The following is a 26,975-nucleotide window of genomic DNA, read 5'->3' as shown; positions in this document are numbered from 1 at the left end:
GTCTACTTATGCTGTCACAGTACTGTAAAATACATGTGTACTGCTGTTGGTTGCACTTATATTCAGGTTCAAGGCAAGCCAACAATAATTATATCCTGATAAGTACATTTATACCTTGTATGTGTCACAGGTCTCTGCACTGGTTACAGTGTGGGTAGTCTTCTTAAATGGCATTGCTTTGCAAATGGACTGATTGCTTCTGTGTCCTCTCTTGCACTGAGATCTTTTTGAAATGTAACCTCAGGAGTAATTTTTATTTTTTTTTTTTCCGTACATGAATGATGTTTCACATAACCACTCAGGCTGCTGTGGCTTACTCACTGCTTCGATGTGGAGTTCAAAACAGATCTGAATACCCTGTCTGGAGAGGTGAATTAATTCTCTGACATTAAGAGGGTACTTTTGGGACAAATAGTGGCAAAGTAAGATGATCTCATTTTAATGTCAAAGGAAAGATCCTTAGGGAAGAGAAATGAAAACAGAAGACCTCCCTTCGCCATCTGTACTATGAGAAACTGCATTACCTTTTATTTCAGTAATGCAACTGCTGTATTAAGAATAAAAAGATAAGGGTGGGGCCCAGTGTCCCAGTAAATACTCAGAAAGCTGCTGCTAGCAGGTCCTGGTAGACTAGATTTTCACCTCAGGAACTGTGTGACCCTGCAGATTTGAATGGTCCAAGGAGGACTCCCTGCAGGTGCCACCCCGACACCAGTGTGGAGGACAGCACTACAGCATCCCTCCGGGAAGTGCTGCTGGTGGTCAGTGCCCATAATGAGATGTGTGCTTGACCTTCTTAAGGAGATGAAATTAGCTTTTTTTCTTTTGAGTAGTGACAGTTCAGTGCTATACTGGGAAGACCTAAGAGACCATTCCCAAATTCTTACGACTTGCCCTCTTCACGTCAAGTGTTCTTTAAAAAACCACTATTAAAACAAGCAAACAAAAAGCTCCTCTATTGCATTCTAAATTCTTGTAGTTTTTCACCCCAAAGCTACGCAGTGGAAAATAGAAAATGAGCTGCACTTTTACCTTTCCTATTGCAATGTTTTCTTTTTCTCCCAGCAAATATCTGGAAGTATCAGAGCATTATCATCCAGAAAGGATAGGCTGGAGGAGATAGGCATGCAATTAGTAAATGGCATGATTTTTCCACTCCTCATCTATTAAAAAAAAAAAAAAAAACCACACAAAAAAAAAACCATCTCAACAACAACAAAAAAATCTCACCAGCAGCAAAACCCATCTGTTTCAGTCTTCTAAACAGCTGTCTGGAAAAAAAAAAAAAAGAGTCTTTAAGCACTAGATTTTGCATTTGAAAAATAAGAGCTTCATACAGCTACCTTATCTTCTCCCAGAAAAACATGGGGGGATGCATCCCAGTGCATATGTATATACCCCTGTAAGAAGTGAATGAGGGACTGGGAAATGATACTGGCATGTTTCAGATACACCACGGCAACAGCCCTGCTTTATCAATTAATTGGTAAATATTTTACCAACTATCAAACAGTTGTTGAACGACTGCCTGCAACTGACTGTGCCTCCAGAAGGGAATGGGAACACGCCTCTCCTTGTTGAGGGCAGAGCCCTCAGTGTTGTGTCACGCTTCGATGAGTTTTATTTCTGCAGTACAAAGCATTAAACTCTTTCAACATCAGTTGAAGATTTCTGTGTGGAGAGGGGGACAGGTTTAAAAGTTACTTTGTGTTTCCATTTGAGACTGTTGGAAAAGCATCAGTGCACAGGGTGCAGAGAAGAGCACTGAATAGGTGGCTTCCTATGCAGAACGACAGTGCCATCAAAGGACCTTGCAAGGGCCCTGGGAACTGCAGTGCTTTGTGGGAAAAAAACCCTTTTCTCCAAAACGCTCATATTTAGCAAATCAAGAATTCGTGCTCAGACAGACGTGTATGAGCTCATAACCTGGGGACGGTCTGTTATATAACTTTACTGAAAGGGCCAGAAGTGCAGAGGAAGGCCAAACGCTTGAACCCTCCACGTTCCTCCGATTCCAGAGCTTGAACTTTTATAGTTTAGTTCCAATAGAAGCAGATCCTTTGCACAATGCTCATGCTTACTGCTTGAGCTTGGCAGAAACAAATACTGACAGCCCGCAGTATGAAATGTTGTTTGGCCACTTGAGATACTTCTTTTCTTGTTCTGTAACTCTTTTATTTTTCATTTAGCTTTTATATTTTTAAATTAATTGATCTGAATGTTTTATGTCAACTTTTTATCACCTTTATTTTCATTTTTTCCCTTCCTTTTATTTGGTTTCTCTTAATGCAGTTTTGTGATGGTTCTGTCATTTATTTTTAATTTTTTTTTTTCGCTATTTGGAGATTAAGTGAAACATATGGAAAGAACTGCATTTTTCTCCTCTCTTACAATCCATTAACCGTTAACTTTTGAAAAGCATCAATGCTCTGTTCAGCAGCAGTTTCATATCAAAAGAGAAAACTCACTATGCCCAAATTCACTTTCCTTTTGGAAGTGGGATAATGGTACAAGAAAAGATTGTTATCCATTCCAACCCTGGCCTTGAACGTCTCCAGGGATGGAGCATCCACCACCTCTCTGGGTAACCTGTTCCAGTGTTCTACCACTCTCATGGTAAAAAATTTTTTCCTAATATCCAACCTGAACCTACCTCCCTCTATTTTAAAACCATTACCCTCTGTATGTATTTGTGCCTGTGCAAAAAAAAAGAACAAGAAATCTTTCCCAGGTAAGTTTTATTATCTCCTGTGTACACTGTGTAAAAGGTAGTCATTAAAACAGAATATATTTCTTCTTTGGGAAGGTTCCATAGATAAGTCAAAAGGGAATTGTCACAAGTTGATGAAAATCTGTCCTTTGCCAACAGAGTCTTGACTCTACAGATATAGAATCATGGAATGGTCTGAGTTGAAAGGAACCTTAAACATCATCTAGTTCCAACCCTCCTGCCATGGGCAGGGACACCTTTCACTAGATCAGGTTGCTGTATGTTCCTTCTTTTCTTGTTTTGTGTGGAATACTTGAATATTACCCAACGATCTTGAAGAACATATGACTTGTTTTGTTGAAGAGGAAGAAATGAGGCTTTTTGTTTATCTCCTGCCTTGTAAAGTTTTTGAACAGAGTTGCTGTATGGTAGGAAATGAGTGCATGTGTTTTAGATGGAAGGAAACAACTTCTTGCAGAACAAGACATGCAGATACACATCCAAAATTATTATAGTGTGAACCCAGCGAGGACACCAAGTTTAAGCATCAGGAAGGTAAAATAATCATAACCAGTGTAATATTTGTGCCTCATGAGAAGGGCATAATCCATATGCAGTTCAGGAGCCATTTCAACACAGTGTAGGTGTTATCTTACTGGAGTGATCCCAGACAAAGTCATAGTGAAGGATGAGAGGACCAGATGTGAGCTTACATGTGAAGACTCCCCAACAGAGCAGCTCTTCTGTGGTGCTCAGGAGTATGGTTCATAACATACAAGAGACAGCTCTTTCCTAAGATTAGGTTAAATAGTGTAGGATTAATATTTCCTTTTCTTATCCCTTGTCTAGCCCTGTGGAATTGAGAAATTTACAGATTGCATATATATGTAAAGTGGCTACTGTAAAAACACACTACTCCTAACTGAATTTCTCCGTGCAGCTATAATTCAATTAAGTAATTTCAAGTTGTGTTTCAGCTCAAGTATGTGTGCTGTATGGAGCCTTCAATACATTTTGTTGTTTGACTCTTTTGAAATTGACTTTTCCCAGTGCCTTAGGTATATATGAAACTATTTCAACACACATATGAATGAGGATATGGCCGACTTGGAGTATTAACAGGCAACTGATTGTGTACAGATCATGGAAGGAGGGGCAGGCCACTTCGGAGGAATATAGGTCTGCTGTCAGAGGATGTAGGGAGGCCACTAGGAAAGCTAAGACCTCCTTGGAATTAAACCTTGCAAGAAAGGTCAAGAACAACAGAAAGGGCTTCTTCAAATACATTGCAGATAAAACTAACACTAGAGGCAATGTAGGCCCACTGGTGAATGAGGACGGTGTCCTGGTGACAGAGGATAATAAGAAGGCAGAGTTACTGAATGCCTTCTTTGCCTCAGTCTATACTGCTGGAGGCTATCCTGAGGAGCCCCGGAACCCTGAGGCTCCTGAGGAAGTCAGGATAGAGGAGGAGTCTACCCTGGTTGATGAGGACTTGGTTAGGGACCAGTTAAGCAACCTGGCCATCCATAAATCCATGGGTCCTGATGGGATGCACCCACGGGTGCTGAGGGAGCTGGCGGATGTCATTGCCAGACCACTCGCCATCATCTTTGCTAAATTGTGGGGAACAGGAGAGGTGCCTAAGGACTGGAGGAAAGCAAATGTCACTCCGGTCTTCAAAAAGGGCAAGAAGGAAGACCCAGGTAACTATAGACCAGTCAGCCTCAGCTCTATCCCTGGAAAGATAATGGAACAACTTATCCTTGGTGCTGTCTCTAGGCATATCAAGGATAAGAGGGTCATTAGGGGCAGTCAACATGGCTTCACTAAGGGGAAGTCGTGCTTGACAAACCTGATAGCCTTTTATGAGGACATCACCCAGTGCGTGGATGACGGTAGAGCAGTGGATGTGGTCTATCTTGACTTCAGTAGAGCATTTGACACAGTCTCCCACGGCATCCTCACAGCTAAACTGAGGAAGTGTGGTCTGGATGATCCAGTAGTGAGGTGGATTGTGAACTGGCTGAAGGATAGAAGCCAGAGAGTAGTGGTCAATGGGACAGAGTCCAGTTGGAGGTCTGTATCCAGTGGAGTCCCTCAAGGGTCGCTACTGGGACCAGTATTGTTCAACATATTCATCAATGACTTGGATGAGGGAATAGAGTGCATGGTCAGCAAGTTTGCTGATGACACTAAACTGGGAGGAGTGGCTGACACACCTGAAGGCTGTGCTGCCATTCAGAGAGACCTGGACAGGCTGGAGAGTTGGGCAGGGAGAAATTTAATGAAATACAACAAGGGCAAGTGTAGAGTCTTGCATCTGGGTAAGAACAACCCCATGTACCAGTACAAGTTGGGGACTGAACTGTTGGGGAACAGCACAGGGGAAAGGGACCTGGGGGTCCTGGTGGACAGCAGGATGACCATGAGCCAGCAATGTGCCCTTGTGGCCAAGAAGGCCAATGGCATCCTGGGGTGTATTAGAAGGGGTGTAGTTAGTAGATTGAGGAAGGTTCTCCTCCCCCTCTGCTCTGCCCTGGTGAGGCCACATCTGGAATAGTGTGTCCAGTTCTGGGCCCCTCAGTTCAAGAAGGGCAAGGAACTGCTTGAGAAAGCCCAGCACAGGGCCACAAAGATGATTAAGGGCGTGGAGAATCTCCCTTATGAGGAAAGGCTGAGGGAGCTGGGTCTCTTTAGCTTGGAGAATAGGAGACTGAGGGGGGACCTCATTAATGTTTATAAATATGTAAAGGGTGACTGTCATGAGGATGGAGCCAGGCTCTTCTCACTGGCATCCAATGATAGGACAAGGGGAAATGGATATAAGCTGGAACATAGGAGGTTCTGCTTAAACATGAGGAAGAACTTCTTCACAGTAAGGGTAACAGAACACTGGCACAGGCTGCCCAGAGAGGTTGTGGAGTCTCCTCCTCTGGAGATGTTGAAAACCCAGCCAGACGCGTTCTTGTGTGATCTGATCTAGGTGGTCCTGCTCCGGCAGGACTAGATGATCCTTTGAGGTCCCTTCCAATCCCTAACATTCTGTGATTCTGTAACTTCTTGCTCTGCTCCATAACTCAAGAAACATTCAAGAGAGAAAAAGAAAGTGTACATTAAACTTCCACCTATTTCTTGAGCCTCTGTTGCAGCGAATTCATTTAGCCTAATTTTTACAAACGTGAAATAAAACTACCTGCTTTATTAGAAGAGATATTAATTTCAGGCAAGGCTTTGCCTGATTTAAAGGTACCAGTGAAAAGATTCTTTGTGGCCCTTCAGAGGTTGTTTTGACCCAGTCAGAGGCCAGAGCACAGTCTGTAGCTATTTATATGCAAATATTTCTGATCTCTCCTGTCTTCTAGAAAGCATCAAAACTCAAAACCATTTTAAACTTAACTTACTCGTTCTGACCTTTTAAAAAGCCGTAATCATGACGCCTATAAACAGGCTTTTGTATGTAGGCTTTCTGACCTTGTAAGACTTCACAGTGAACTAGTTTTTACGAATGATTATTTTGTTAAAAAACTCCTCTCTTTGTTTTCACTTTTAACCACTCTCTTTAATTTTTTGAGAGCACTTGTTTCTTCATCATTGCAGTGAGTTATAGATAAAATTATTAATAATTTTCCCTTAGGGGTGATTTTTAAGGGAAAAAAGAAAACACCCTACAAGTTCCTTTCTGAGGCAACACGTGCCATTAAAATATCATTCTTGTTGTAAGTTGTACTCTAATTAAAAAGATGACCCAAGTGGGAAGGAAAAACAGGGCGTACAAACCCCTCCTTACTTGGCTGAGTATTTGTTTATACAAGTGGCTCCATTGAAACCAGCAGGACCATTCCAGTGCACAAAGCACGTGAAGGAGCGCCGCTAAAAGGGAACATTTACCACCTACGAGCTCTTAAATGTCTTGTGGAACTTGGCAGGAGTTTCTCCTCCTGAACGCCCCACCGAGTGACACGGAAAGGATCGCTCCGTCGGCACTCGCAGTCGGGAAGCGGCTTAAATCCCTTAAACCCAGCCCCGGGCTGCCCCGTCCGTGGCTCTCGCAGGTGTCACTGCGGGGACGCTGCGAAGCCTCCGGGAGGGCGCCGGCTGCGGGGACCGCGGAGGGGTACGGGAGGTCCTGGGGGGAGGGATGGCTCAGGGCTTGATTATCAGAAATGCTCCGGATAATCAGGGAGGGTGAGACAATGATGCGTGTCACTTGCGTGCCTGGGCTGAACCGGCTCGGCTCCGTCTTTGTGACAGAAGTGACAGAAATGGCTGTTGATAACGGTTTCTTCCCTGAAGATGCTCGCTGCAGTGTTGCTTTGCTTTTTATTCGGAATTTTTATACCACAGGCTGTTAAATAGCTGTTTGCGTATCGAATCAAATAATCCAGGTAACTTTAGAAAAAGTCCTTAGGAAAGCTCTGTTAAAAATTAGAATCATGGAATCACAATGATGTGGGTTGGAAGGAACCTTTAAAGATCGTCTAGTCCAATCCTCCGGTCATGGTCAGGGACATCTTCCTCTAGAAAAGATTGTTCAAAACCCTGACCAGCCTGACCTTGATTACTTCTAGGAATGGGATATCCACAGCTTCTCTGGGAAAATTGTTCCATCCTCATAGTAAAGAATTTCTTCCTTGTACCTAATCTAAACCTACCCTCTTTTAATTTACAACTGTTACTCCTTGTCCTGTCACTACATGCCCTTGTGAAAAATCTCTTTCTTATAAGCCTCCTTTATATATCGAAAGGCCAGAATAAGGTCTCTCTGGAGTCTTTCCTTCTTCAGGCTGAACAACCCCAACTCAGCCTGTCTTCAGAGGAGAGGTGCTCCAGCCCTCTCATCATTTCCATGACCCTCCTCTGGGCCGATTTTATCAGGTCCATGTGTGTCTTGTGCTGGGGGCCCCAGAGCTGGATGCAGCTCTCCAGGTGGGTCTCATGAAAGTGAAAGGGGAGAATCACCTCCCTCAACCCACTGGCCCTGCTTCCCTTTATATATCCTGGGATATAATTGGCTTTCTGGGCTGGAAGCTCACAGTGCCAACTCATATCCAGTGTGTTGTCCACCAGTATCACCAAGTCCTCCTCCTCAGGGCTGCTCTCAATTCATTCATCCCTCAATCTGTATCCATGCTTGGGATTGCCTCAACCCAGAGGCAGGACCTTGCACTTGGGCGTATTGAACTTAATGATGTTCACGTGGGCCCACTCCTCAAGCATGTCAAGGTCTCTCTGAATGGCATCCCTTACCTGTAGCTTTTCACCTGTACTGCTCAGCTTGATGTCATCCGCAAGCTTGCTGAGGCTGCGCTCCTTCTGTCTATGTCATTAATAAATCAGGAGGGAAACAAATAGTCAAAAGAAAAACACTGTTCTTCAGTGCCTACAAATCTGTATTTACACATTAAGATAAAGGTATCTATCACATAGGCTTTGTTGCAGTAGTCTGTGGGGTGTAGTACCAAGTTTCGGTGAATATTAGAGTTTAGGCGTGTTGTTTGTGTGTAGAGTGACAAGCAGGAACTGCTCCTCAGTAATTGTAGGTGCAATTGCTGTACATTGCAATTGGAGGAACTGTTTTTTCATGCTTTCTTGAAAATGCTACTTTTTCAGGAAGCTAGCTGTGTTTCATTAAGAAAGGAGAGAGTTCTAAGATCAGAGGGGAAGATGCAGTGCATAGTGTCTGTAACAGGAAATGTAGCAAATGAAACTTCTTTGAAGAAATTTATTTTAAAAATTGGTGATTTTTGCATTTACAAATAACTTCTTGAAATTATGTGTATTTCAAAATATTTTGGATATAATTATTGTGAGGTCGTTTAGTATTACTGGTAACTAAAACAAGCCACTCATATAAGATATTATTAATGAAAAAATTGGGTAGCTTCTGTTAGAAATAAACCAATTTTCCTATGGAGTGCAGAAAGGTCATTATGTAAATGTTAGAAAGACAGGACGTTTTTTCAGTGAGGAGTATTTAAGCTACACTATAGCAATTAATACATTTTTTTATAATGTTAAAACTAAAATATTACTATACAAAAAATCCAAGTAGTTTTAAGTTGATTTTACTAGATGAGAGTAAGACCAGTCAAAAGTTTCAGAAAATAGCCACAGAAAAGCTAGAGTCAAAACTGGGTTTTAGCCTTGCTCTGGGAGTGCTGCAAGAAGAAAGGCAACACTAACCCAGGTGCAGCTGCACCAACAAGGGGTTATTAGCTACAAGCAGAAGGTATTACAGGAGCAAGGTATTACAGGGATTTTAAGTGATGGAAAGAGTAGCCATAGCTGTTACCTTGAGAGAGAAAACCCGTAACAAAAGTGTGTCTTGCATCTCAAATAAAGCCATCAGAAGGAAAGATTTCAAACTAGTCTGCTGCTGCTGTCTTGCTTTAGTAATACTCAGTATATGTTCCTCTCATCTTTTGTAAGCAAGCAGGCACCGTTAGGAGCAAGCAAACCTCTAACCCAGGACAGCACTGCTCCTGCAGCATAATGGTGTCACACAGACTTTAAAATCAAGAGCAGAGCAGAAGTTTTGACAAAGCTCTGCTCAATAATTGATTATTTTTCCCCTAGGGTTTAATTAGAATATTGACATGGTGTTGTAACTTATGACGCTAGTAATTTGTCTGTCTAAAAGCTGAAGTGATTAAAGTTTTTACCAGATTAGCCAAAATTCCTGATCCTGTGAACTTACTGGTAAAATCTTGATATGACTGAAAACTACAAGACAAATGCTGACTATCTCAAAGAGCATATAAGATTGCAGTTTTTGATATAGCCCACAAGCAAAGAGAAGGATAGCTGCTTGGGGTCCCTTTGCTCAGTTGTGGGGCGGAGGATTAAGAGCGTTGCTGAGCCCCTGGGCAATGAGGCAACGCCAGACTCAGCACTGTAATAACTACTTATCCTCGTTATCCCTCGCATTTACACCGGGTATCATGTGGAAGATAGGCTTTTGAAGAAACAGGAGCAACCTTTGTCCTTTGTTTTCACTTTCTTTCCACTTTCTTTTCTCTTCTTTCTTTAATAGTTGCAGTTTAATTGAAGTTCGTTTTTTTTCATTTCTCACCAGAGTGCCCCAACGGCATTGTTAAGATTTCTGTGGAATTAAAGCAGGGAGAGTCATATCCCTGAATGGTCGTTAAGAGAAATAATTGTTAATGGGTAGCTTCTCACTTCTTGTTTCTGTATATGCTAATATAGTTTTTTTTTAAATAAAATTACTTGGCAATCACTGTGAAGTGTCCCTCTATACCATACCATTATGGAGACTCTTTGATGCGTAAATAAGGTAGCTCTAGTTTACTCTAGTTTAATCCTCTCTGAGGATGTGAACCTCCATGACAATCAGTGATTAAGTTACAGTGAATCCAGGCTACTCTGCTTTTGAATGAGTGCATCTACAGGAACGATTAATGTGCTTCAAAACTGAGATCACTCCTGTAGTTGCTTTGTCTTAACTTTTCTAAGTATATCGATGTTAGACATGGCCTATATTTAAGATTCTCATAATTTTTGTGTGAATAATCTATCTTAAAGGAAAGTGAATTTCAGCATTAATTTGTGTTCTGCTGAGAAACAGGTGGAGACTTGGACTTTGAAAATATATGAGTACATTTGAAAATATGATTTGGCCATGGAAACACTTCAGGCACATCACTGGAATTCTGGCACTGTATACCTTATCATTTCTTTCTTTACTATCCGTATGATTTTCACAGCCATAGCAAGAATTATAATCTCTTTTCTCTTCTTGCTCCCTGTGGCAGGTTTTGCCACTTCCTGATAAAGACTTTCTGTGTCCTTCATGTTCCAAAAACCTGAGCAGGACATAGCAGGGGAAAAAAAATTATTGCATCAAATGGGTGATTTGACTCCATAGTCAAAACCGCATGTCACAGACCAAGGTGCTGCCCTAGTCTGTTTTAGACACCATACAATAAAGAGTAAGTGGTGGCACTGCCCACCACAACACTAGTGTCCAAGTAGTAAGGGAAGAGGCAACAGATGGACACAGACAGGTGAAGAAGTGCAAGAGATAATATCGGTCAGTGCACTAGCTGAAGTAAAATGAACCACCCTCCTGAGGACCGTCACCCCTGAGTGGCAACAGACCATGGAAGCAGCAGGCTCCCAGTCTCAGTTGCGCTTTGCGTCTGCGGAGCCCCTGCTCATCCACTGGCTGTTTTCTACCATCCCTGCTGGAAAATCAGGTTTGGTCATTTGTATTTCAGCCTAGCAGAAATGCAGCGGCTGCTATGGTTGTAACGTTTCATGGTGGAATTTCTCTAAGAAAAAGTCAGGGCTTGTACTCACAGCATTGCCTCCATCTGCTGTGTCACGTCCAGACACGGGAATTATACTTTGCACATTTTAAGAATATTGTATTAAAGCAGTTACAAATTTTGTAAAAAAGCAGTTACAATTTTTTAAAAAAGCTTTATGCCTAAAAAGTGTATTGGTAATCATATTACCTAACATATTCCATTAGCATTAAAATATATAGATGCAGTTAACTGCAGTATGAAATAATTCACAAGCATAACTGAACTACAACTGAGTCTAAGCACACAGTAATTACATATTTTACCTAAATTTGCCATGACATGTTCATTTATGTATCGTGGGTACTTTTATGGACTTCACTTTTTTCTATAATTATCAGTGTTTTGAGTCAAATGCTGAGGGCTAAGCATTAATATATTCTCTTTTTTTAAAGAATTAGCAGGGATCCCATACTGATTTGATAAGGTAGTTGTATGTAAAATAACTTTCCTTTAACTGAATAATTGCACATTAATGTATTTCCTGTGTTCTGTGCTTAACTAATTGAGAGGTTTTGATGTAAATGTACATGCCAGCAGTGTAATAGTTGCTCTGTAAGTTGTTAAGACATTGTTATATAGTCTCCACAAACACTGGACACTTCTGGTTTGTGTATATGTGTATGTTCTTTATTGTTAAAGACCTTGGTAAACAGATAACATTGTTATTACCTTAAAGGCCTAAGCCTCCCCCCAAATGCTGATTTTTTTCAAATGGGTGTTGTTGGTGCTGCAGGAGATATTACTGTTACTGTAAACGTGGTTAGACATGAAAAAAATGTTGTCTGCCATATTTAAAATAGAAATAGAAAAATCAAAACAGTCAAAATGTAGAATGTGCAAAGAATGAGATGCAAAATATCAAAGCTAGCAGAAGCTGTTGTTATTAAATAACATCTACATTTCCCCCTTGTACTGCTTAAAACCTGGAAACTACGTGAAATTTCAGGTTGCAACAATTGTTGTTTTTTCCTCTATGTCTTTTTCAACTATATGAATTCTGATGTGAATTTAGGTCATAAAGCAAATGGGTCATAAAGGAAACTGTATGAAAGACCCTGATGCACATTTAAGTAGTACATTTGAAAATCTTCAAGGAATTTAGGAGGATGGTTTGCTATTAACTGATGAATTTCCAGAAAGACCATCCTAGGGCCATCAAATAACAAGGATGTCAGTCCAGAACTAAGAGAATAAGTAGATCTTAATGGGCAAATACACAGAGCACTTTACTGGCATTATGTCACTCAGTTAATGCCTTTTACGTTACCCATCACTTGATTGGTTCACATTGGTGATAGCAGAGTAACAAATGAGTAAAATTGGCTAAATGCTGAGTATTTTATTTTAAGAAGCCTTTTTGTTGTTTTTAAACAGTATAGGAATGGAATAGCTATTGTTTCGCTGAACCCAGGCCATCTTCAGCAATGTTCTCATAATGCATGGAGAAGAGACTGCCTCAAGGACTAAAATGACAACATAGAGGCTTTGTTTGTAGGTTAAGAGCCGTTGCACTTCGGATGAGTCAGTTTTGTGCTGGGTTATATTATCTGACCTGCTCTCGTGAACAAGAGATTTTAGCAACTGGGTTAAGTGAAATTAGAGAAACAAGGGCTGAGTTAGGAGTTGTATTTGTTCCTTTTTGTAGCTTCATGGGAAGAGTTCAGAGTTGTTTATGGTGAGTGGGAAACAGTAGACTTGTTAGTCCTACTTTTCTAGCATCGGCTATTTTATCTATAGAGTGAAAGCTTGTTGAGGGGAAGAGTAGTACATAATGCTTAATTAACTTAACAGTTTGCAAGCTAAGTTTTACACTATGTCAAGGATACCTAGGACATGTAATATGGGACTGTTTGTTAGCATTCGCATAAATAAAGACTTGTTTGACTTTTATAGTTGGGGTGTTGGAGATAAAAGCGTTAGTTTCTGCAGCGGGCTCTGCACCTCTGCCAACAGATGAAGGAATCTAAATAATTAAAAGGATCACAGCTCCCTGCTCTCTTAAGTTTCAGGATCTGCACAAGAATTTTTTTTCTCTCTATCACAGTAGTATCTGTACATAGGCATTGAGAGTGTCCCAGGGTTCTCTACAACAGTTGACAGCACCAGACTGATGACTATTTATCTGAATCTTTGGCATTTTTGTTCCAACTAGCACTTTATTGGTAGCATTTCAGGGCTTGTTTGAGTTTGTGCTTTGCATCACATTTGTGCTATGAAAGAGGATAATGAGAATTTGAAGATACTGTCTGTACTGATATCTCTGTGTCTTTTTTCTTCTTTACAGCATTTTGTTTGCAGACATTGTGGGGTTCACTAGTTTGGCATCGCAGTGTACTGCCCAAGAGCTGGTGAAGCTGCTGAATGAGCTCTTTGGCAAATTTGATGAATTAGCTACAGTAAGTACAACGTTCTTATTTCAATTTAATTTAAATTCTCTTCTGAAAAATGATGCATGAGTTGCACATATTAGAAATCTGTAATAGACTGATTTAGCCCCGTATGTCATGAATTTCTAAAGCTTCCATTTTTTTATTAATTTTCTGGAGAGAAAACAGTCTATTTTGTTTAGGAAAGAAGCTTAAGTTACTATTTTTAAATATACTTTTCTTCCCCCTCCTTGGAGGCTGTCAGTGTTATACACTGGTTTTGTTTGCACAAAATAGAGAAAATATTTCAATATTTACATTTCTCTCCTGCATGGAAAAAAACAGGATAATGGAAAATATGAATATTGGCAGTATGGCATAAAACTACTTTCTGTAATAATAAGAAGCTAGAGAGTAAAATTAGTTCTTCACAGAGAGCACTCCCCGTCACAGAAATGATGGCAGCTTTTTGGAGAGGCTGTTGTAGGCAAAATGGAATCCATATCATAACTGAGGCTTTTGTTTTGGTCATTGCACTTACATTGTGTCAGATTCCCCAAGGAAAAAGAAAATGAGAGAAATGTTCCTTGCCTATAACTCCTAGTAATCTAATGGTACCACTAGCATTTGACAAGAAATGAGAGGAATGGATGTGGCTGAAAAAGCCATACATCTTGTTTCAAATTGCAGTTAACAGTATACTGAAAATGTTTTCCCCTTGAACAAAGCACAACTTCATGAAATCTATCTCACTTGCCAGCCATGTTCTCAGAGCCTTTGCTGCTGAGAAGTATCACCTCCACATAAATTATGCTCCTCCACTATCTAGCTATCTTGTCTTCAGACTCTATGCAGCAGCCTAGAGAACATATTTCTTCAGGTCCCCAACTTAAACAGCATCCACATTTTTTCAGTCCAAACTCTCTTCTCCTTGATGTAGTCTTCCACATGAGCAATCTGAAGCCTTTGGACACTTTGCATCTATGGATCTTTCTTGATAAATAGCTGTCAAGGACCCCAAGGGTAAAGACATCTCCTCCTCCGCAAGATGCCAGGGTTGAGGAAGACCTGTTCTTAATTAAATGGGTTATCATTTGATCAAGTGCTATGTCCTGATTTGCACTACATCTTCTCTTCGAGTCAGAACAGAGAGGAACTATTGTGAGTTCTTTTTTTCCCCAGAAAAACAGCGATGAACTTAGATGGTGAATAGAGATGCAACGGAGGTGCAGGTTTTGGTATGAATTTGTAACACACTCATAAGCCTTTGGGTAACCAATTCATCACTGGAATACCACATCTACTGGCAGTGGCTCGCAGAGAGCACAGGTGCCCAGCCCAGAGTACTTCAGAGATGTATACCTTAGAAATAAAAGAGACTGCCATGTAGATGATCACTTACAAGAGTTTAAATGGCTTTAAAAGTTCAAATAGTCTCCTTACTTTTATTTCATTACTGAATTTCATTCTCCAAATGTCAACCAGCTATCTAATAAGCTCTTTTAAAATTTATAATGCTATAGGGGAACAAAATTTATAATGCTAATCCCGGGAGACTTTATAGCAGCTTTCCGGTACTTAAAGGGGGCCTACAGACAGTAAAGCTGGAGAGAGACTTTTTGCAAGAACATGTAGTGATAGGACGAGGGCTAAAGGCTTTAAACTGAAAGAGGGGAGATTTAGATTGGATCTAAGGAAAAGATTCTTCACTCTGAGAGTGGTGAAACACTGGAACAGGTTGTCTAGAGAACTTGTGGCTGCCCCATCCCTGGAAGTGTTCAAGTTCAAGTTGGATGAGGCTTTGAGCAACCTGGTGTAGTGGCAGGTGTCCCTGCCCATGCCGGGGGTTAGAACTAGATGGTCTTGAAGATCGCTTCCAACCCAAACCATTCTATGATTCTATAATTTGTGGAGTCATCATAGCCATGAAACACAAGGCAATGTAATAACGTGGGAGTACTGTGACATAACACAAGATTCCACATGTGCATACAGAAATGCACATGGCTATGACATGTGACATGGCATTGAAGGCAGAGAGTTGGCTACTGCACCACGCGTGCTCCCTCAGAGGTGTCAGTGACAGCTGAAGCCAGGGTACCAGGCAGTTTCCAGCTTTTGGTGCGAGGTCAGTTGTTTGTCAGGGAAGCAGCGGATCGGAGATGGCAGAAGAGCTGCAAAGCCTTAGCTGTTCCATTCAGCTTGCATGTTTTCTTTTTCCAAATTTGAAAATCAATCTCATGGTTTCTTTCAGCTATGTGAGGAAGATGTGTTATTTGCGTGTCCTTCTAGTTCAGACTGTGCTATTAAGGACAGAATGTATACGCTTTCCTTGATGCCTTCTGATGTGGTAAAGGGAGACTTGTTATTGTGTCTCCTGCAGTCAGAAGAAATGTGCTGAGAAGTGTAATTTTTCAGAAGGATTCTGATCTTTTGGTTAAAACAACTTCTAGATACTCATGATTTTAAAACAGTGCTGTGCTTTAGTATTTAGCATGACGAAGGAGGAAACTGCAGGGACTTTAAAGAAAAATGTGATGGTGATGTGTATGTTCCCTGGGACTACTCGAGTGTGATCTGTGAGTGTGCATGCTGTGTGCTGCAGCTGCTTGGGAAGCAATGTCAACTGGAAGGGGCAGTTTATGACAACCCTTGTTAAAACAATTGTCCTGTCTTAAAACTGTAATGCTTAAAAAAAATCCCTGACATGACTATGGGAAGTGTAGTAAGTCTAAGGCAGCATATATTTGTTGGGAGTCTCGTAAAGAGTCTTGGCATTTTGGCATATTGACACATTGTAGGAATAGTGAGTCTTTGCTTTTTGACAGCATAGTTCTGAAGCTGACCAGGTAATTCTGACGAACATAACGTATTATCGAGAGATGTGCGACAATTTAATCCTAAAGTTTGTTCTTCTGACATTTAGAAGCTGGTTTATGCTTTTTAGCATGAGATTTTCCTCTTTCCATATGCTGTTTATTTGATTTTTTTTTTTTTTTTGGTAAGGCGAAGAGTTTTGTTCTTTTTGAAATGCTATGCCATTTTTAAATCACAATAGCTTCAAATATAGTTAAAGCTCATGACAGGGAGTTCTGAAGACAAATCTTAGGTTTCAATTTATTGTCATTCAACTCCTTTGAAACTATGCTTGTGCATTCTGTTAATAGAGAGGGAAGAAAATTCCTAATCTTACTCCCTACTAGAAATGATTTGTACTTTTATCATGTCCTTTCTTTTTTATTCACTTCTAAAGAAAAGATGTTTTTCAAACGCTTATCTTGTACAGGTTATTTTTACCTTATAAATCACTGAGTCTTTGAACTCTGTTAGGAGAAGAGATGATCAGAATACAGTACTCAAAATGATGCCATGTTTTCTGTTTTCACAATAGCACTGTTTGTTCTTAAAGAAGCAATAGGACTTTGTGGTCCCCTCAATAACTTTTGAGTCTATGGGCTGACTTCAGTCACTTTGAAGAAAGGAAAGTGAGTCTCAAAAATATAAAGCTAAACAAAAATGAGTGACAATATTAGTATCCTTGCGGGAATGTAACTTCATCCTAGGCAGACATGAGAGAATCCACATGGAGAGGTGCTGTTATGAGTGCCTCAGGGTTCGTTTGTATGTCTGGTTACTAAAGTACTTGTCACAGTCTTTAGGCATCCTGATTTTCTACAAGCATTTTGGATAAGTTTGCCCGTTCTGCGGAGGTTCCCTTGGGACTGTACACAACAACAGCAAGCCACCGTCCTGAATGTCCACAGTTAGTTAAGTTTCTCATAAGGCTTACGAATAGTTCAAACAGAAAGATGATTTTGTGTTAATTTCTGTTGGATTTTATCTGCTGTTCAGGCTTAGTTGACTTAGTTCAGGCTGTTACTTCTGAAGTTTCTCAGTTTCTTTCAGTTTTGGTTAAGCAGAGTAGCTTTGTGCAATCTCAGATTTTGCCCTAATGACAGTCATTCTGCATTACATATTATCAATGAATGCTTTAAACAACTGATCTTTGCATGAGGTCTTCAGATGCCTTGCAGTTAGCCTTCAACACTATAGCTAGCTTTCAGTTTGTCATTCTTCAGCTTACTTGTAAGAGTGACAAATTTTAACGAGATATAATTATTTGCATCTTCTTGGTTTTATGTTCCCAAGGAATTCTTGGACACATGACACTTAGGCCAAGTGCCTTATTGCTTTAATACACTGTATATTTCAATGCATTTTTCTCTTCATGCTTATAGCTGTGGCATGTATTTACCATAAATAAAAGAGTTTTTCAAGGCTGCAGTTACCCAAATAGTGTCACACGGAGTTGTACCCGACCCTGCTCGGATACTGTCATGGTCACAGCTCCACTATCTTGTGATACAGTTCAGCTCTACCCAAAATATTTTACCCATAATAAGTTATCTTAATAGAAAAGAGGAGGCATTTCTCCAGCATCTGTCGTGGGTTTAGGCTGATCCAGCAACTAAAACTCACACAGTCTCTCCTTCTCCAGTAAAGTAGAGAGGAGAGAAAAAAACCAAAGGGACTGAGGGTTGAGACAAGAACAGAGGGAGCACCCACCAACCACGGTCCTGGGCAAAACAGGCAGAGCTTTTCTCAAAGCAAAACAGTTTATTAATGATTACTTAGAAGGACAAAGGGAAACAAAAACCGATTACTTGAGAGGACAGAAAGAAACAAAACCAGATCTTAAAACCAACACCTTCCCCTTCCCTTTTCCTTTTCCTCCCGGCTCTACCTCCTCCCCCCAGCAGCACAGGGGGCAGGGACTGGGGGAGTGCAGGTCAGTTCATTCCGTGCTGTTACTGCTGCTTCTTTCTTAAAGGAGAAGGAGTCCTTACACCCTTTTCCCCTGCTCCAATGGATCCCCTACCCACGAGTTAAAATCCACAAACTTCTCCAGCGTGAGTCCAGCCCACTGGAAACAATCCTTCCCCACAGATTGCTCCGGTGTGGGCTTTACCACAGTCTCGGGTACTTAGGGAGCTGTAGCCACTCGCTCCGGCGTGGGTCGTCACGCAGACTCCAGATGCCTCTCTGCCTTGTCATGTGTCCCAACACGACCATCCTCAGGCTCAGGCATCTTCTCGCCACAGGCTGCAAGTGGGTCTCTGCTCCACCAAGGCCGTCCTGGTTTCCGGGGGTCCGCCTGCTATCTCACCATCAGCCACAGGGGAAACTCGGCTCCGGCACACCTCCTCCCGCTCCATCCTCACTGACCTACTGTTGATGCGGCTGTTTCTCTCAGATCTCAGTCCTCTCCAGGTGAACTCAGCCCAGTGGGCACCCCGGGAGTGGGGTGCCCCCGAGTTCCCCAGCTGGCTCCGCCGCCGCCATCCTCCGTGGGCGGCGCCGGCCCGACGCAGGCAGCTGCCCGGCCGGGAGCCAGGGAGCGGGGGCAGTGCCCTCCTCCCTTCTCTGCTCAATCCTGGGCGAAGCACCTTTTCCGGTTCCTTTGTCCTGACTTAAATAGGGCAATTCGCAGAGGCGCCCTATTGGCTCAACCCCGAGGGGGATGGCAGTCTGATCTGGTGGCCAGAACTAAGCCTAACCCGGTTCCAAAACCGGGGAGGTCGCAGGGAACAAAACCCCTCTCCTGCCACCAGAACCACCCCCCCCTCCACATCAAACCATGACAGCATCTTGCATCATAATGAAACAGGTTTGCTTTTTAGAAAAGTTTTAATCTTTTTTAATTGTTCTTTTCTTTGATAGATTTTCCCCACATACTTACTGCATCTAATCTGGTGAATTAATTATTTGTGTTTACAGGTTCAATTATTTCCCTTTCAACTTCCATGTTACTGCATCTTAGACTTCTAAGACTTTCCATTTACAAGTGGATAAGGATAAATGAAGTTTAGGCACTTTTCAAAGGACACCACTAGAAGATTATTTTGATATTCTGAATGAAAGATCTTACATGTTCGTACCACTTTTGGCATCTCATCTCTTAGCCAGACTGACACACACCACTTCCTGTTCTTTCCATTTGCAGTTATGTATACCTCCAGGCTTTGTCAGCATTTGTCAGTAGGCTGAGTCTATTCTTATTTCTTTCCATTTTAATTTAGTATCCTTTCCTGATTGCTTTCTTAGCTTTTAACAATTTTTAATTTCCAAATTTCAATGCTACTGAAGTTGCTTTTTTTACATGTTCAGCATCAAAGATATTGTACTTAATAATGTTCCTGCTGAGCCTTAGGCAAAGGGTCAGTAAATAATGTTTTTAATCAGCTTCTGTGTTGTTTTTTTTCTTCAACTGTGTCAAGAACAGTCAGTCCCTTACTGTGCTTTGAACTAGCTATTCCTAGAAGCAATCACTTCAAGAAATTGAATCTATTGAATCTATAGAATGCTTTTAGTTTATATGAAGATAATTATGATGTCTTTTTAACATATAAAATGAACAAAGTTTTGTGGACTGGTTAAGATGGGAAAGTTAGTGCTGGAAAACATAGATACAAACTTACAGCACGTAACCCCTCTTTGTGGAAATTGATAAGTGTGCACTAGGGGGGATTTACAGAGGCTCATTTTAAGGAGACTTGTCTCCCCAAGTTCCCTTGATATTCAGTGCAGACACAGGATCTCACTGAGGCAGATCATGCACATAAGCTTGAGTCTAGTTCTGAGCAGCCATCTGGAGAAGTCTTCTAGAGAGACCTAAGGAAGTAAGCTTTCTTAAAGTGGTCTTAATGAATATGCCTGCGACTCTGTAGGAGCAGAGACTAATGATGTGTGTATAGTGTGAAGCTAAAGTAAGCGTCTGTGGAACAGTTTTCCAGGGATGAACACAATGTCACGCACTTTAAGTAGTGTAGGTAGGTAGTAGGCAGGTTCCACAGGGGTTACATCTTGCCTAACCTCCTTACGGTACTTTTTAGGTAAGAGGATACTGTGCTCGGTATGCCAATTCTCTGTCATAACTCTTGTCATGATTTGCATGCTTGTGGTAAATTATCAAATTCTTCCTTGGTTTGTACTCTGCAGATCTGAGATTTGTGTCTTTGTATAGAACTGTGTTGGATTATTCTGATCAGCTTTGGATGCTTGAGGTGTGGGCGTTTGTACTGCAACTAATTGTTTTGACTCCTTCTGCAGTTTGCACAGAGAAAGCTATTTCTGGAGTTCAGTGTGTGTCATCCAAGAGGGATGTCTCGTGCTCCAGAAGTGCCTGTTTCACTTCGTTGTTGTAGAGGCAGTTTGACTGATAACCCAGGTGTGCATTTTAGCTGCCTGATGTGCTCTGCATACACAATCCTACCAGGAGTCCTCTGCCCATGCGCAGATCATTATGTGGGATGTGGCAGTGCACCAGGGGAGCAGCCCTCAAGACCTCTGCTCAGCCTCGAGGGGACCATGCCTCCTGCGCTGGAGTCCAGAGGCACTGTCCTCAGCTTTGCTCTTCTCATGCCAGCCTTTTTATCTCCTTGAAGTCTATGGAAATTTTTCTGGAAATCGTTTTCTTTATAGCTAGTTGTGTACAATGTCTTGCTCTTACTCGTTCTTCTCATGCCGTCATTTTTCAGCAATTCTGCGAAGTGGAGGGGAATGGCTGTTTCCACTGATTGGGTCTTGAAAATTTCCTGTGCGTTTTAGTTTGGAGCATCACTGATTATCATACTTCTGTTGGTGCACAAACGTGACAGTTTTTTTAAATCCTCTCTATTGTATTGTTCCCAGAAGAATCTGGGAAAATACCCATTTCCTGAAATTTACAGCTTAGTTTTTCAACATTTCATAGTATTTGTCTTAGGCCTCTTTCTCCTGGGATGTTCCTCTTCATAAAAAGGCAGCATCTTAAAGGATACTTAATGAAAGCTGGGAAGGAGACAAGCATGCATATCAGTCATGATGATTGTGTAAAATATTGTTGCTAAAATCCTTTATCATTCCAATTAAATTAATGTATATGACTGTTAAATAGATTCTCACTCTCTAGGAGTAAAAATTTAACATTCTAGTTTTGTAAATTGCTCTCCATGTCGAGTAGAGAAGGAATTCATTGTGAGAATGGGAATGCACAGAAAAGGTAGGCCAAGAACAAGTAGGTTATTGCAGCTCAGCAATATAATTGCCAATAAAATTGAAGGAAAGCGTTTGAAGCAAAATGTCTTCCTTTTGTAGTATCCTGAATAATTCTACATTTTTTCAGGCATGGTATGGCTCTCATGATAGTAGATAGTTTGTCATGGCTTCACATATACATTACTAAATTCCAGGCTTACATACGCTTATCTGGACGTGGCCAGCTTTCCTCGATCATACCTCATCAAGCCATCTTGTGTGGTCTTTCCTGTACTGTAACCACATTTGTTTTCCTTTTCATTATTTCTGCCACTCTGTAAGAGCTGTTCTTGTTAAGTCTATTCTGACTGTTATTACTATGAGTATGTCTCCATTACTCTGCTAAATTGAACTCTGTGGAGTATTGAGTTACCTCATTGTCTAGGTTTTTTATGCTGAGACTAGCAGATGTGCGAGAACTAGTGTAAATTGGTAAAGTTACTATTTGCAGGCATTATTCCATTAAAAGGTTATCAAAATAGTTGTTTCAATTTTTAAACTCACAGTTCAAAACCTGGGTGAAAAGAAATGTTAAAATGTGCATGCAATAACTGACAGGATTCAATGAAATTTTCTAATGGTCTGGACAGTTTTTTCAAAAGTGCATTATCACTATTGGCACACTGCAATGTAATGGAGCTGGTTGTAATTTCCGTGTCACTTCATTACTCTCAGGATTTGACTATGAAGTTTAGCTGATAAGCTGGCTTTAATAACGTCTCACATGTTGTGGCCCACATTCAGCATAGTTAGTAAAATAGATCTGAATACGACACAGAGAAACTGTATTGGTAAATCTTTTTGTTTTACTGAAAAAAAAAAAAAAGCAAAATGATAAGTGAAATTAGTGTTTGTCATTAATGAAATTTGCAGATGGCAAGAGTAAACTCTGCATCCAGCTAAGGTGCCCCCAGCCCAAAAGGACATGGAACTGTTAAAGTAGGTCCAGAAGAGAGTAGCAAAAATTATCAGAGGGCTGGAGCACCTCTCCTATGAAGACAGGCTGAGAGAGTTGGGGTTGTTCAGCCTGGAGAAGAGAAGGCTTCAGAGAGACCTTGTTGTGGCCTTTCAGTATATAGAGGGGGCTTATAAGAAAGTCATCAAGAGACTTTTTACCAGGGTCTATAGTGATAGGACAAGGGGCAAGGTTTTAAACTGAAAGAGAGTAGATATAGATGAGATATAAGGAAGAAATTCTTCATGATTAGAGTGGTGAGACACTGGAACAGGTTGCCCAGAGAAGTTGTGGGTGACCCATCCCTGAAAGTGTTCAAGTTCAGATTGGATGGAACTTTGAGCAACCTGATCTAGTGGAAGATGGTTCTGCTCATGAGGGTGGGAACTAGATGATCTTTAAAGATCTCTTCCAACCCACATCATTCTATGATTCTGTGATTTTCACAGATTTAGCTGTTAGAAGTTAGCCTAAGTAGGCTCACTTTTCATGGGTACAAAAAGAAGGCCCTTTCAAGAGGGATTCGAAGTAGGGTTTTAACAAGTGTTTTGCATGTGAATCTAAACCCACTTCTTCATCTTTTTCTGTGCCTAGCTGCATCTTTTGTGAATGCTGCTGCAGTCTGACTTTCACCGGCTTGTCCTTCCCGTGGAATGCTTTTGATTTTGTTTTTCTCCAAAGTTCTTTGATGCACAAAATGCAGTTACAGAGCTGAGGGAAAAAAATAGAAAGATCTTTGATGTTTTGTTTAATTTTATAAGAAAATCAAATAAAGGAAAATCATAGTAGGAAACTGTAAATATAAAAAATGTAAACTAATCTTTTACAAAGGATCTCTCCCTCTCATCATGCACTGAAATTAATAACTTGATATGGTATTGCTTAGTTGCAATGTACAGCCTTCCAGCTGACTCTATACAATTCACTGCCTTTTATTCTACGATCCTGAAGGAGGGCGACTTGTCCTTCACTATTTCCTTAACAGCAGAATACTGTTCTCTGCCCTTCCAAAGGCACTTGGAGCAGTAAGGTGTTCACTATACCTCTGTGTAAAGGAAGGAGTGGACTAGAAATGCTGGGAACAGGTATCAACACCCAGATCTGTTGAAAGAGGGGAATCGAAACTGATGTCTGGCCCATAACTCTCAGGCTGAGCCACTTTGGTTAGTATATCAGTAGTCCAGAGGATGAATATTAAATTTTGCGTTTATCATGTATGTTGTGTATATATGCAAGAGGGTATAGATAAATTCGCAGAACTATGTGTCTGCGCATGTTGTACGTGGACATATTTATGTATGGATGCATATATTTATACAACATGATGGCCAAAATATAGTTTTTTTCCACTTCTGTTCCAATCTAATGAACAAATTTAATGAAACTGAATAGAGAAGTCATTCCAGCTTTAGAGGATAGAGTAGAAAACACTATTCTTTCTGCAAGTCTCTTTTGTGTCTCTATACAGACCTATAAAATATATAAAAATATGTTAACTGCGAGAGCGATTCAAAGCTTTCTAATGCAATTTTCTATTTAGATTAATAGCATGTTAAAGTGCTATAGATGCACATACAGATATGCTGCACATGCTAAATACATTGAAAATTAACGGGTAACAATGGTAATAATGGTGAACCCTATCTTCTCTTCTTTCAAGATCTCTTTGGAAGCAGAATGAAGTTATAGGTTTGTGAAGAGAGATAAATAGGGAATGCATTTCATTGCTGTTTTGTGTCTTTAGGGAGCTTTAGAGGTACTTTGCATTTTTTTTCCCCAATAGTCATTTTATACTGCAATAACTAAGAAAAGACTGTTACTGTGATGTGGTTAGCCTGGATTATTGAATTATGGCTTGGGTCTCTGAGGATTAGAGGGGCAGCTGGTATAAATTAGTGTAGTTCCCCTGAAACCCATGATGCCGTGCTGATTAATATGAAGTGAAAATTTGATCCCCTTTGCCTACCTGATACAAACAGCGTAGCTCTGAGCACAGCACACTGGTCAGAAGAAGCTGTTGGAGTAGGTCTTTCCAAAAGAAAATGTCTGATAAACCAAGATGGAAGGAAAACAAGAGGAAAAGTATGAAGGGAAGTAAAACACAAAATTACTTCTGTGATGGGTCCTTTACTCAGAGTCACTGATCTTTCTTTTGACTCATTGAATGTCAGTAGGGTTGGGTCCCCATGTCCCTCTGTGGCACTGCCTGGCCCCAGTGACGAAACTCTTGCCAGCAGTGGCAGGGCCAGGAGAGTAGTGTATATTCCTTCTTCAGCCCTCATTGTTCACCACTATACCCTCAGAATTAATGTGACTTTCAGTGAAAACTGAGCCATCAGAGATTTGCATTTTGATGGTTTCTTTTTGGTGAAGCTTCTTTGATGGTGAAGACTTCTCTTCAATATGTGAAGAAAACATTTAGCTAACTGTTTTTCTCAGGGATTACAACAATGGGTTTTTTCCTACACAAATTCAAACGGTTTCAGGTAGTGAATGGATTGGGGAGGCATAAAGGGTTTTTGAGCTCAAGAGTTGTTCCCTGTGCTGCCAGCGCATCTCCTTCCACTCCTCTACTGCACGCAGTGCTGCTCTTGTACTAATTCGCAGCTGTGCAGGGGAATACCAGGTGGTGTCACAAATACTGAAGTCTGAGATTTTGTGAGGATGCTAAAGCCTTCCTCTGAGAGAGTAAAGCCCTCAGTGTAAGCCCAGGCCTAATAGAATCACAGAATCATAGAATGGTTAGGGTTGGAAGGGACCTTAAAAGACCATCTAGTTCCAACCCCCCTGCCATGGGCAGGGACACCTTCCACTAGACCAGGTTACTCAAAGCCTCATCCAACCTGAACTTGAACACTTCCAGGGATGGGGGATCCACAACTTCTCTGGGCAACCTGTTCCAGTGTTTCATCACCCTCAGGGTGAAGAATTTCTACCTTAGATCTGATCTAAATCTAACCTCTTTCAGTTTAAGATCCATTGTCCCTTGTCCTATCGCTACACGCCCTTGCAAACAGTCCCCTCTCCAGCTTTCCTGTAGGCCCCTTCAGGCATGTCCTTGTGTTGGGGCCCCAGAGCTGAATGCAGTACTTCAGTAGTTCTCCTCCAGTTTTACCCCAACACTTAAATATCTGAATCTGGCCATGTGTTGTTTTGGTTTTCCTCTTTTCCTCTTTTTTTTTTTTTTTAAAGACTCTAGTGTTGCGATCACTAAGCTTTGTAGGTAGTGACCGAACTCTTGATCACTTTTTTCTAGTCTAAATAAAACTAAATGTTATTACTGCTCATGTCCATGAGCATTCTAGGAGAGTCTAAGTCTGGCAGGGTCTGAGTTAGGGGAAACAGGAATCACTGATTATGCATCTTTTTGTAGGCCTTATTAATATTTTCTCTTACTCTGCACAGCATAACTAAATCCAAATTGGCTGAATATGTTAAAGAATCTTTTTATGTACCTTAGCTGATGCAGTTTTTATTGGTAGGAACAGTAAAAAAGTGTCTTTCTAATTTATGGATTAATAAAATCCATCCTACTCAAAGGTTGTGATTCCAGGAGGGTAGGACAGTAAAAGTCTGAAGAGCACACCTGCAAATCAGGTTTTTAGCAGACTTGCAGAGAAGAAATGGATGTATATAAGCATAAAATATATTGTAATTTAGTCACACAGCATCAGACTCATCCTTGGTGTAATCCCACTGCAGTTAGTGGAGTTATGAGAGAAGTTCAATGTTTAGCTTTTAAAATCTTGCTTTTTAAAATTGTAGCCTATCTGACCTTCCTTTTTGGCTCACTTTAGTAGGTGCTCACATACCATGATGACACGTTGAGTATGTAGAAATATATGAACTGTTGCAGTGACAGAAGTGCAGAGCAGAGACTCATTCCTGCATTAACATCTGTCACCTCTAAAATTATTAAAAGCTTTAAAGAGGCTCTTCTCCTACCAGACTGTGTTACAAGAAACAAACGTAACATACTGAGGCATCCCTGGCTTTTGGATCTATTAAGGTAACAAACAATTACTTACTTGTATAGACTACCAAAAAAAACCCCAAACCAAAACCAAACCAAAAATCCCAAAACACTTTGCAGTGACAATAAGAATTATTCTAATCTGACATGTGAGAAAGATCCTCCTCTAAAAGACTTTGCATTTATCCAGTACGATCTCTCTGTTTCAAGAGACCACCTGGCTGTTTGCTTATGTATTCTGCTGGGAGAGATCTGAAAGCACCTTAAAACTTTGTTATTTGAGACAACCTTTTTTCTTGGAATATGTGTATTTTTTTTACAAACTGTAAACTCTTTTCCCTTTTTGTAAAAAAAAAACCCTTATTCTGAGTAGAAAAAAAAAAACAATATTTGACTTGTATTGTACAATAATATGGAGTTAATGGTCCAAATTTCCAGTTTTGCAGCCTGGGTTGGCAGGCTTCACTCTTTCTGCAACATACAGTTAATAAAGTACTACAGCAACAACAAAAATGCAAGGATCTTGAAACAGAGGCCTCCCCCCGCGTTCTACCTAACAGAT

General features: G+C 40.8%; 1 protein-coding gene across 1 annotated transcript in view; it reads left to right on the top strand.

Annotated features, from left to right (window-relative positions):
* The window catches only part of ADCY1 (adenylate cyclase 1), a 153,201-nt gene that overhangs the window by 65,232 nt on the left and 60,994 nt on the right, over positions 1-26,975 (top strand). Inside the window, exon 4 of the mRNA XM_086614699.1 lies at positions 13,328-13,439. Coding sequence (XP_086470825.1) covers positions 13,328-13,439 — 112 coding nt within the window. The remainder of the gene's footprint in view (positions 1-13,327; positions 13,440-26,975) is intronic.

The sequence above is a fragment of the Tauraco erythrolophus genome, chromosome 7, assembly GCF_009769465.1.
Source record: "Tauraco erythrolophus isolate bTauEry1 chromosome 7, bTauEry1.pri, whole genome shotgun sequence".
Taxonomy (NCBI): domain Eukaryota; kingdom Metazoa; phylum Chordata; class Aves; order Musophagiformes; family Musophagidae; genus Tauraco; species Tauraco erythrolophus.
Note: the sequence above shows the minus strand (reverse complement) of the source record. Positions and strands in the feature narration are given on the sequence as shown.